The sequence below is a fragment of the Eptesicus fuscus genome, chromosome 7 (genome assembly GCF_027574615.1).
Source record: "Eptesicus fuscus isolate TK198812 chromosome 7, DD_ASM_mEF_20220401, whole genome shotgun sequence".
Lineage (NCBI taxonomy): Eukaryota > Metazoa > Chordata > Mammalia > Chiroptera > Vespertilionidae > Eptesicus > Eptesicus fuscus.
Genome location: NC_072479.1, coordinates 67,628,649 through 67,641,006, shown reverse-complemented (window position 1 = coordinate 67,641,006; position 12,358 = coordinate 67,628,649). Strand labels below are relative to the sequence as shown.

General features: G+C 40.9%; 2 protein-coding genes across 2 annotated transcripts in view; one reads left to right on the top strand and one right to left on the bottom strand.

Moving 5' to 3' along the window:
- Positions 1-3,807, bottom strand: part of ABCD2 (ATP binding cassette subfamily D member 2) — a 50,291-nt gene extending 46,484 nt beyond the window's left edge. Inside the window, exons 1-2 of the mRNA XM_008140554.2 lie at positions 2,710-3,807; positions 964-1,144 (exon numbers count right to left, since the gene is read on the bottom strand). Coding sequence (XP_008138776.2) covers positions 964-1,144; positions 2,710-3,645 — 1,117 coding nt within the window. The 5' untranslated portion in view covers positions 3,646-3,807. The remainder of the gene's footprint in view (positions 1-963; positions 1,145-2,709) is intronic.
- Positions 3,808-7,084: 3,277 nt separating this feature from the next.
- Positions 7,085-12,358, top strand: part of C7H12orf40 (chromosome 7 C12orf40 homolog) — a 60,342-nt gene continuing 55,068 nt past the window's right edge. The window contains exons 1-2 of the mRNA XM_054718611.1: positions 7,085-7,227; positions 10,176-10,943. Coding sequence (XP_054574586.1) covers positions 7,085-7,227; positions 10,176-10,943 — 911 coding nt within the window. The remainder of the gene's footprint in view (positions 7,228-10,175; positions 10,944-12,358) is intronic.

Here is a 12,358-nt window from a genome sequence, read left to right as displayed (position 1 = left end):
TCATTTTATAGATGAGGAAACTGAGGTTTGGAGAGTTCGATTAAAATGACTAACATATAAGGGCAGGTAGAGGGAAAGCCAGGAGTTGGGAAAAGCTCTGTCTCACTATAAAGCCCAGGCTTTTGTCTAGCTCCTTCAACACTAAGGCCAATTTGGTCAAGTGGTTTTCAGAGAGGAGAGGGTATATTATATTTTTCAGAAAGACCAGGAAATGCTGCTTCTTTATTTTAATTTCCCTATCTCCCTGCCAATTAAGATCCAAACTCCCACCTCAATCAAGTAAGACACAACATTTTAATGCCCCTTTCCCCCTTATCTTTCTTTGTTATTCCAAAGGATGACAATGTTGACAAAAACCACTGAGATGGTGATAGGCTAGAATTAGACACTTGCAACTTGTAAACCCTTCTCCCCACAATACCACCAAATCATGCTACATAGGAGGTTATCTATATTACCTACAAGTAGAGCAGACTTTGTATCGTGGCATGAAGCACTTCGTGAAACAGTATTCCTGGTTGCCTAACTTTTTAAATAAAATTAGGGCATACCCAGTTATAGAATATTTATAGATTAAATGCATTGGATGTGCACAACTGAAGTTGGCAATGAGAAAACTTACACTCTTTTTGAAGGTATTTTGTTTTGAGTTTAAATGTTAAACTAGAGAATTATTTTATATAAGGCAGTATAATTAAAATTGCTCAAGTTCAACTCCCAGAAACACTGCATCAGAGATCTCTGAAATATTTCAGAACTGGAAAGGTCTTTTGAGCAATCTGTCTCCTTTTTTTCATATTGCTGGTCTTATCTTTGGACATTGCAAAGTCCTCCATTGTTTCTGACTATTAATGACTATAGAACAATGGCTACATACAGTTTCACTCACACAGAACAAGCAGTAATACTTTCAAGAGAAATAACCTTAAACATGGATTTGAGATTAAGCATAAATGCCATTACCACCATCTGCAAAGCCAGTTGCAGTGATAATAGGTACAGCCACCATAATTAGTCCACTGCCGCTCCAAACATACTTCATCAGGAACTGCTCTATCATAATGTACCACAAACGTTTGGATAAAATGAGGTTCATCTGATCTGCTAAAGCTTTGTAACTTTTCTGGAGTTGTTTCATTTCTACCTATAGAGAGAAAAAGAGTTAGGAATTAACTTAGCATGAGCTTTCAAAATAAATATTTATGCTTGAGGACTTTAAAGGTAAGGTGCCTATTAGCTTGCTTTATTTAGTATTTATTTTCTATGACTCTAACAACCAATAAATACAGATTAATATCAGATTTAGTCATTATTGTTTAGCTTTATCATACCTGTAATATTAAAAAATAATATTCAGTAAATATAATGCTAAGTATAAAATATGTAAGTGTAAAATATATATATAAGTGATTTATCAGCATGATTTTAAAATTATATGTATGAGACGTTTAAACCAAATATTTTGTAAGACATGAATAAACAAAGTTAGAACCTTATCCTTCTTGATTATACCAAAACTATCTGAAAATAAGTACATGATACATATATGTGTAATTAGACTCCAGTTTTGAACTAACTTAATTTATTGGATTTTGTCTTAAATTCAAGAAGACTACAGCGTGATATAATTTACATCACTGAATTCAATGAGTCAAGAAGACTGACACATCAATATGATTAATACAACATATGAGGGCAATTTCAAGTGGGAGTAGAAGTTCTAAATTTGCTTTAAAGTTTTTCTTCAGATTGGTACTGCTATAAAATTTTTTTTGGGTAACTGATGATGCTTCAAAAATTAAATAATTCTGCCTGGTAATTAAAATACCATTTCAACTTTAGAATACCTTAATATTTTATTTGCCAGGCATTTGTATTAGGATTTCAGATGCATCACCTTAAAATTTCTGCCATATTTAATATTATAAAGTTACTGACATGCACTGCAATTTTAGGTAATGTTACTGACATGCACTGCAATTTTAGGTAATTAGGCTAACTATTTTAGGGATCTGCTTAAGGTTGAAAATCTCTAATATTTAAAATAACACTCTGGAACTCCTTTTCTCCTCCTCATTTCTAATCTTAGTTTTTCTATCAAAGTTAGACAAAATTTCATTTCACTGTCTCTTTTTATTTGTGTCAAAATATGGTACTAAGAGTAATGGAAAAGCACTGGTGAGACACACTCTTCTGAATTTCTTAAGACTTAGGACAGTCCATCACTGACCAGACATGCAAAACTATCAAACTTGTTTTTCATATGAAAGCATGTTTCCCCCCCCTTGAAAAACAACAATAAAATACCACCTTAAATTTTCCATCTTAATAGAAATGTGTTCACTTAGTTTCCAAACATATATTTTCTTCTAATACTGTAGAACCACCAAGTTAGGATTTAAGTTTTAAGAAAATGCTTTAGAGATCATTCAGAGCATACTTGAGTAAGAGGGGTGAAGTAGACTATTTTCTACAGTGCTGAATATTTTATTCTCATGAAACTTTAGAAAAGTTTGCACTCTATAATTTTTTTAACAGCTTGTCATTAAACAGGGTAATGAAGCATGTATTTTAATGAAGGTTTAAGATGTTACAGGAATCTAAAACGCTCAAGAAGTGGGTCCATCAATAGTACAACAGATGGTATCTAGCACTGAAGTGGCAGCTTGAACACGCTCACATTTCACCCATCACCTTAATTTCTCTTACCTTATGTCCTCCGTAAAAGGCAATTTCTTCAACATTGGCTATAATTCTGGAGTGCACATACCGTAAATAGCCTTTTCTATGAGCTTCTTCGGCCACCAATTTACCAAACTTGGGAGAGCAGGCTTTCAACACTTTAGCAGTGGCATATACCACAAGCCCTGCTAAAAGGGTGGGTCCAATTGGGCTCGCACCTCTTGATGTAGCAGTCTGGATGAGGGTGTAAGAGGTCAGAATTACATCTAAAATAGGTTTGGTCAGATTGGAATACAGGTGAGCCACAGACTGGGAGAACATCATAATATCTTCAGTAAGAGACTGGTCAGGGTTTGCCAGCCTCCCATCCATATTGATCACTTTATAATAAGTCTGATTTGTAAAATAGGTTTCATAGGCATGGTTTACTAGGCGAGTTCTGAAGGCCAAAGCCAATTTGCATTCCAGGTACCTTATTGCACTGTTGACAAAGGTGGCAGGGATGGCAATCAGAAGCCACTTGATCAATTTGATGATGAAAGTCCGAGGCTTCTTTTCCACAATGCTTTTTACAATTTTTCCATCCAGACCAGCCACATAGATAGACAGAAAGGTTCTTGAGATGAGAGCCACTGAGTGGAGGCAGAGCCACCCTGTCTCAGTGGTCACAAGTTTTGGAAAGAGGATTTTCCGAAGTTCTAGTAGCTGTTTGAAAAAATCTGCATTCACTCCAGGTGAAGGTTTTTTACAAGTAATCTCGGTGCGATGCAGTGTTTCTCTGTTCTCTGCAGCCCCATGAGCTTCTTTTTTCTTCCTGCGGCCCGTTTGCTTTAAATGCTTGCTAATGATGGGATAGAGGGTTTTCATTGCATATGCGGCAGCCACCAGGCAGGCAGCCCTTTTAGCAGCACCCGATCTGGTCCATTTCACTCGCTCAGCTGCTGCATTTAGCATATGTATCATTTTCCCAGTTACCCAAACCAGCTTCAAAAAGGATAGTTTAAAAGATCATGCTCCACGGGGATCCCCAGCAAATATTTCAGAAAGTGCTACAGCGTTCCATACTCTGCAGCGTTTCTCCTCTTCTGTGGTTATTCTTTTTTTTTTTTTTTTTGGTTTTGTTTTAATTTTGTTCTGCTGTGACAGATGCAGCCGAGCTCAGTCTCCACTGCATCTATTGGGGATGATTCGCTCAGAAGCTCAAGCTGCACGGAGCCGCCCCACGCTCCTCCCTCTCAGACCCCTCATTGGCTGTGAGGGCGGTGGGACCTTGGAATCCTCGCTGCTTCCCTTTGAACCTTTAAAATGAGGAGAGAGCAAAATGAATTACATCCTTAAACTGGAGTTCAGCTAGTTAAATGTCTATTTTTGGAGAGGTCGAATCAGGGCAGCTGCTAGCAACAAAACCTGCCCTGGCCACTGAGCATGCTCAGCGTCACTTAGAAACCCACAGAAGTTTCAGAACATACATCGCTTCGCTAAGGTTTTAGTAGATACCACAAGGGGAAGAGCAAAAAGAAAGGGAGATTCCCAAAAGCTATAAAACGGGATGGAGAAGGAGAAGAAGCCAGGGAGTTGAGGAAGGAGGGACAAGATGCTCAACGTAAAATGAATATAAGAAGGCTGTGAAATTAATCTGAAAGGGAGAGAGAAGAAAGTGACAGGTCAGGAGGGCACCGGGAAAAAAAATACTTGGATCTGTTTTGCGATCCTGTCCTCATCCATTTAATTTTTTTTTCCTGTCTATGATTTTATATGAAGACTCAGAACCTACCAGACAAGTTGTAATTGAGGGTATTATTTGTAAATAAAAATAAATCTTCTCTATTATAGAAACTAATTATTTGCTATACTTCCACCCCTATGTTTACTTGTCCTTATAATAAAAGTCTTCCAGCTCCACGACTGCTATTTTTAGCAATGGAGCTCTGATGCACTGGTATTTATTTACAAGGTGGCTACTAAATAAATGAGAGCAATGTTTCACTTCTACTACTCCCTTGTGTCCCTTGTTACTTGGAGGTACTGTGACTCTATAATAAAATGTTAACTATTTGGGAACCCAACCAGAGTAGGACAGTTGGAAATAGCTTCTCCAAGACTCTACTTCATTTTTCAAGAGTTCTTTCTCTTTCCCAAGATTTTGTTTGTTTGTCTTGTTTAGGCTTAGAGATAATCCATTGGCTATTTCCCATTTACATTTTAGTTATTCGATAAAAACCAAGAGTATTAAAAAAATTCTCTATTTCCCTAATGGAGGACTTAAACTGCTAAATAGTTAAGCAAAACTCTGCATACTTAAAAAAAAATATGAAAGGAGTTTTTAAAATAAGGAAGAGTATATTTTTGAATATGTGAAAAATTAGCTCTCTTACCCCAACCCTCCACATACAACATACATGCTGGAAGCCTGGGAAGATACTCATTAAACTAGAACAGAGGATGACAAATTACAACCCAACCAGGTGGGCCAAATTTGGCCCACCATCTGTTTTTTAGATGACCCTTGAGTTAAGAGTGGTTTTCACAGTTTAAAGTAGTTGAAAATACATCAAAAGAAGACTATTTTGTGTCATGAAAATTGTATAAAATTTTTATTTCAGTGTTCATAAATAAAATTTTATTGGAACACAGCTGCAGGCATTTATTTACTTACTAGAGGCCCGGTGCACGAAATTCGTGCACCCAACTGCCTGCATCCTCTCCAATCTGGGACATCCCTCTCACAATCCAGGACTGCTGGCTCCCAACTGCTCGCCTGCCTGCATGCCTGATTGCCCCTAACCACTCCCCTGCCAGCCTGATCGATGCCCAATTGCTGCCCTGCCAGCCCGATTGCCCCTAACTGCCCTCCCCTGCCGACCTGGTCACCCCTAACTGCCCTCCCTTGCCAGCCTGGTTGCCCCTAACTGCCCTCCCCTGAAGGCCTAGTTGCCCCCAACTGCCCTGCCCTGCCAACCTGGTCACCCCTAACTGCCCTCCCTGCAGGCCTGGTCCCCCAACTGCCCTCCCCTGCAGGCCTGGTCCCCTCCAACTGCCATCCCCTGCAGGCCTGGGTCCCGCCCAACTACCCTACCCTGCAGGCCTGGTCCCTCCCAACTGCCCTCCCCAGCTGGCCTGATCGTCCACAACTGCCATCCCCTGCAGGCCTGGGTCCCCCGCAACTGCCCTCCCCTGCAGGCCTGGTCCTCCCCAACTGCCTTCCCCTGCAAGCCTGATTGACCCCAACTGTCCTCCCTTGCAGGTCTGGTCCCTCCCAACTGCCATCCCCAGCTGGCCATCTTGTGGTGGCCATCTTGTGTCCACATGGGGGCAGCCATCTTTGACTACATGGGGGCAGCCATCTTGTGTGTTGGAGTGATGGTCAATTTGCATATTACTCTTTTATTAGATAGGATTGTCTATGACTTTCAAGCCACAGTGGCAGAGTTGGGTCAATGAAACAAGAGTCTAAAACATTTACTGTCTGTCTGGACTTCATCAGAAGTTTGGCAAACTCTGTGCTGGCATATAAAGCCTGTGTCAGTGTTGGGTGACCTTCATCATTCAGTTTAATATGAATAAAGAACTATCTTCACTTCTATGAGTAATGATATTCCTAAACATTTAAAACTCCTCCTTTCTAAAATACCTATATTAATTCCAAGAATCATCACAGATCTCTTTTCATTTGTTTGCTTTCAATTCAGCAAATTTACTGATCCATGAGTGGCAAAGTCACACAAGTCTTTGTTAGCTGGCCATATTAAGCAGCACAATCTGTCATTCCATTAAGACTTTCTAAGTTATATGTAGAGATCATAGTAGTTTATTTCAAAATCTTATATCCCTAATTTTATGCTTTTCATGTGTCAAAATCAGGCTGTCTTATACTTATACTAGAGGCTCAGTGCACAAAATTCGTGCATGGGGTTGTGTGCCCCTCAGCCAGCCTGCATCCTCTCCAATCCAGAACTGCTGGCTCCCAATTGCTCGCTTGCCTGCCTTCCTGATTGCCCCTAACTGCTTCTGCCTGCCAGCCTGATTGATGCCTAACTCCTCCCCTGCCAGCCTGATTGTCCCTAACTGCCCTCCCCTACAGGTCTGGTCACCCCTAACTGCCCTCCCCTGCAGGCCTGATCGCCCCCAACTGCCCTCCCTTGCAGGTCTGGTCCCTCCCAACTGCCCTCCCCTGCTGGCCATCTTGTGGTGGCCATCTTGTGTCCCCATGGGGGCAGTCATCTTTGACCACATGGGGCAGCCATCTTGTGTAGTGGAGTGATGGTCAATTTGCATATTACTCTTTTCTTAGATAGGATAAATTTTAATTCTTTATGTTACATTTCGTGACTGTGATAGGACAGGCAGAAGGCTAAGGTAAACTTAACTAGGGGTGATAGGAGGATGTTCGGCCACGTAGAACATGGTACACAGAGGGGCGCATGGATCAGAAAGCAGCTGGCAGTCAAGAGAAGTGGCTTGCATCACTGGCATAAGACAGCCATATCAGGGGAGGAGCAGGGTAGTGAGAAATCTAGAAGCAAATAACATTACAGATCCAAACAGGTACCCAATTAGTTGTAGGTAGGTTAATTTGCCAACTCATAATGAGGCTGGGGTACAGGAACAAGCTTTTAATGCGTGAATGAAAGACTTGTTAGAATGAACAATTAGGTATGAGGAAAATAATCAAGATGGGAATTTGGTTACCAGAATTGTGGTAGGTTGAAGGCCAGTTACTGAAACTGGGGAAAAAGTCAGTGTGAGATTTGACTTGATGTTGAGCCACTATAACCATTTAAATTGCACTCCCACTCTTTACCCAGTCAGGGTTGATTCTAGTGTCTGAGACTGGGCTCAAGCCTTCCGGGAAAGCAGTGGAAGAATTTGAGATGAGAGGAAACTACATAGATATTTCCAATTGGAAATATATGCCATTTAAGAAACTAAGAATGTCAAGGTACTTTTCTTTTTTTTTTTTTTTCCTATCAGTAGTATGTAATTAAAGCAAAGAGAATGTGAATTCCAAACTATATGAGAAAAAGGTGAAAAAAAGATCACTTACTCTAGCAAACATAATTCAGCCTAATTTTCACTCGTTTCTCAACTTTACATGTGTTTATGTGGGAAAGTATTAAATTATTTTTTAAGAGGGGAGAAATAGTCTAAGAAAAGGATCTTAAAAGTGATAAAAAAGCAATAATTATCATATTACTTTGTTCGCAAGCACGAGTTTCTCAATATCAGTGTCAAAGTGGACTCTACCAATATCCATGTAAGAGTAGATTATACTGTGTGTGTGTGTGTGTGTGTGTGTGTGTGTATTAGATATATATGTAAGATAAATTAAGGTTTAAACTTTTGGATGGATTTGCTTCTCAACAAATGCTAAGTGATGTTTTATCTGTGATGTATTCCTTTCTTGAACTATTTCCTGACCCAAGAGATTACCTAATTGCCCTCCTAGCCCTAAAATAGGATAGTGTTTGATTCATTATCTATCAGTTATGCCAGCCTTCCCTCCTCCCACAACCAAAATACCTCCTTTTATTTTGTTAATGTAAATTTTATTTTACTTTCTTTTTTAAAAAATGTGTCTTACTGATTTTTAGAGAGAAAGGAAGGGAGAGTGAGAGAGAGAAACATCAATTGGTTGCCTCCCTCACATACCTTGACTGGGAATTGAACCTTTTGATGCACAGGATGATGCTCAACCACTGAGCCACACCAGCCAGAGGTAAATTTTATTTTTTAAATTACAGTTTACATTCATTATTATTTTGTATTAGTTTCAGGTGTACAGCATAGTGATTAGACAATCATATAGCTTAAAAAGTGCTCCTCCTGATATTTCCAGTACATACCTGGCACCATACATAGCTATTACAATATTATTGACTATATTCCCTGTGCTGTACTTTACATTCCCATGACTTTCATAACTGCTCATTTAAAAAATATATATTTTTATTGATTTCAGAGAGGAAGGGAGAGGGAGAGAGAGAGATAGGAACATCGATGATGACAGAGAATCATTGATTGGCTGCCTCCTGCATGCCCCACATCAGGGATTGAGCCCGCAATCCGGGCATGTGTCCTGATCTGACTGGGAATCAAACCATGTGGTTCATAGGTCAATGCTCAACCACTGAGCTACACCGGCTGGGCCATAACTGCTATTTTGTACTTCTTAATCCCTTCACCGCCCCCCACCCCAGTCCCCTAAATATGCTAGTCTTATTCATATGAGGCATAAACATCATTAAAGATGAGATCTTAGGTCAACATTTCAGCTATTACAAATAACTACCTAATGACTAGTTCATAAGGAAATGTATTTTCTATAAAGGAAAAACCAGTAAATATCTTGTCTAAAGATATGTTTCATAGATTATTATTTCCTTCACCTCATTCACCACTTCCACTGCCTCCCTGTGACTCTAGTTAGTCTAATTGGGGAGAAAGATAGGTCTATCCAGCTCCCAGTTCTTGACTTTGCTCAACAAGTTGTCAGACTCTCCTTTATGTCCCTTCACATACAATATAGAAAAAAATATAATCCTTTAGCAAATTGTTTTTCCCTTCTAATTAATTACGTTAGTTTGTATCTGTTTTAAAATATTGAAAGTAGACATTGTTCTGCCTTGACTGGATGGTTTAAATACTGAAAAATGAGCAGCTATTCCATGACTAAAACTAATTTGTTCTGAAATGCTGTATTCATTGGTCAAACCAATGATGTACTTTAGTGAATTTGTTATAAAAATCAGAATTTATATCATTCAACATGATTTCTACACTGGGACATACTCCTATTTTAGGGACTATTTCCCAATGACTTAACTGAAAATGTATTTATTTGAAATTATAAGATGTTCCCCAGGTTTAAATCTAGAAAACAATCATAACAACGAGGGAAAAAAGTACTTTGTGCATTTATTTGGAACAAAATAGTTCTAGTTTCAAACCAAAATATTATAGAACAGCTTGTAAGATAAACATTTTGTGAGAATATACAAACATAACACAGAAATGAACAGTAAAATCCAATTTTTGTTTTGAGATTTTTTCCTTCGGTAAGGAGTTTAAAGTCTTTAGGCCTTTACAGCTAAATCAAGTTTTGATCAAGCTGAGAAACTCACAAAATGTTCAGAAGAGTAAATTACTGCAGTGCAATATTCCTAATAAACAAAATGTTTACTGATTATTAATACTGCACGTGAAAGATATTTAAAGGCTTTGGATACAGAGTGATAAGTGGGAATGAAAACACCATCTTTAGGATTAGGGATCTATAGCTTCGTCCTTGCCTTCTTTTTCTCCCTGAAGTCCGGTCGTTGACCCGAAAAAGCCGGCTGAGACCAATAAAGAACTAAATAAGATGATGGTGGAGGTGGTTTGAAACATTAACCCTGTGGCCACAGCCCGATAGTTCATTTACTTAGGCTTCTTGGCCTGAGAGTTAAAACTGTTGTGTTCCTTCTCCTTTAAGCGGGCTGACTGCTTACCCACAGGGTTCCTTATGGCCCTATCAAGCCAGGGCCTCTGTCCGCAGGCCGCGAAGGAGCCTACCTGGGCCGCAGAGGCTGTAGGGAGGCCAAGGCGAAGCCTACCTGGACTGCAGAGGCTGTCGGGAGCCCAGAGAAGAGCCCACTGGGGCCGCAGAGGCTGTCGGGAGGCCAAGAAGAGCCCACTGGGGCCGCAGAGGCTGTCGGGAGGCCAGGAAGAGCCCACTGGGGCCGCAGAGGCTGTCGGGAGCCCAGAGAAGAGCCCACTGGGGCCGCAGAGGCTGTCGGGAGGCCGGGAAGAGCCCACTGGGGCCACAGAGGCTGTCGGGAGGCCAAGAAGAGCCCACTGGGGCCGCAGAGGCTGTCGGGAGGCCAGGAAGAGCCCACTGGGGCCGCAGAGGCTGTCGGGAGACCTGGAAGAGCCCACTGGGGCCACAGAGGCTGTCGGGAGGCCACGAAGGAGCCTACCTGGACTGCAGAGGCTGTCGCGAGGCCAGGAAGAGCCCACTGGGGCCGCAGAGGCTGTCGGGAGGCCAGGAAGAGCCCACTGGGGCCGCAGAGGCTGTCGGGAGGCCGGGAAGAGCCCACTGGGGCCGCAGAGGCTGTTGGGAGCCCAGACAGGAACCCACTGGGGCCGCAGAGGCTGTGGAATAGCTGGGCCCTAGGCCCGGGTACCCGACGGAGCCGGCTAAAGCGTAAAAAACTGCGGCTCAGCACAGCTCCACGTCTGCGACTCAGAAGTTTTGGGAAGATGAATTGGGTCGGGGGGTCCCGGTGAGTTTTACTGCTGGTCTCAAGACTGTAGTTCTTGAGTCCCTGGACGTTTAATCCCATAAGGTCCCCTTTCCTAGGCCCTGAGCGTGGACATAGCCTTAGCTGGAGAGAACCAGCTAGGAGTGGGTCTTGTAATCATTATCTGAACCGGGAAACCCTAGCGCATGTCTGTTCATAAACCAAAAGCAACTCCGCGTCTCCCCACGGTCTCTCCACAGGCTTCAGGTGTGGGGCCCGAGTGGGCGAGGCTCTTCCCAGCTCCCGAGTCCTCCGCCTCTAATGAGGCCTCTGAGCACCTGCGCCCTCGTCTGCCTGCTTCCCACGCCTGCCCCTCTCTCCTGGGAGGCGTTCGTCTGAGTGTTTGCATGAAATTGGAAGTATTATGCAAGAGGCTTTTCCTTGCTGCCCTTAAATTCATTATTGGGGGCATAAATCCAAATTAGTTTCTTTTTTTTTTTTTAAAGGAGGTAAAGGGAATAGTGTTTAATAACTTGCAAGAGGATTTACAATTTATTTTGTATTTAGGATTAATCCCATAAAACATGATTGACAATTTAGTTTGATAAAATCGAATCATTACCTTTGACCTTAAAGTCCACTAGGATGGAAATCATATTGGCTTGTAATTTCATTGGATCAAATTTCTTTTTTTGTTAACAAGTTGACCCAGGACAATGCTGATATGATTAGACTAGAACATTTGCATCCTAAGGAATTTTATAAGAGGAAAGACAGACAGATCTTCACCAAGTGACAAAACTATGTCCGATAATTTTAGCAAGAGAATTCATCCTGTTGAATATGTTAGCATTGTATTTTAGGAATTTATCTAAATTATTCTTGGCAAGTTTTCTAGCATCATGCTTCTACTCTGGATAAAAGTGAAAATTCACTTACAGGCATCACAAGAGTTAGTTGATAAATTGATGTTTTTTCATTTGCCTTTAAATGTGACTATTAAATGAGATACGAAATCATTTTACAAATGCTTAAGCACTATTGAAAAGTAGGTGCTGTTATTATTCTGTCATATTATCTCAAACTTCTGGCTATTCAGGGAGCAATATACTGCAGGAAACAGGTAGTCTTAAGATTTTGTTTCTCCAAATGAGGTGGTGCTGCACCTGGAGGTAGTGCCAGGGTAATTAAGAAGCCACAGAAGAAACATGACACACCTCCCTGGAATATCAGTTTTACTGAGAGCAGAGGGAAAACATATTTTTTAAACTTAAACAAACATGGATACAATACAGAGTAAAATGCAAAACTCTTGTGAAATTTTAAGGTAAAATGTGTAATTTTAAATAAAGTTTCATGGAGTGGATGGGTTCCTTAGGGTCAAAACCCTAGATTGGTAATGAAAAAATTAGTATCTCCACTTTCTACTATTACAGTAGACAAGGGTAGGCAAGATT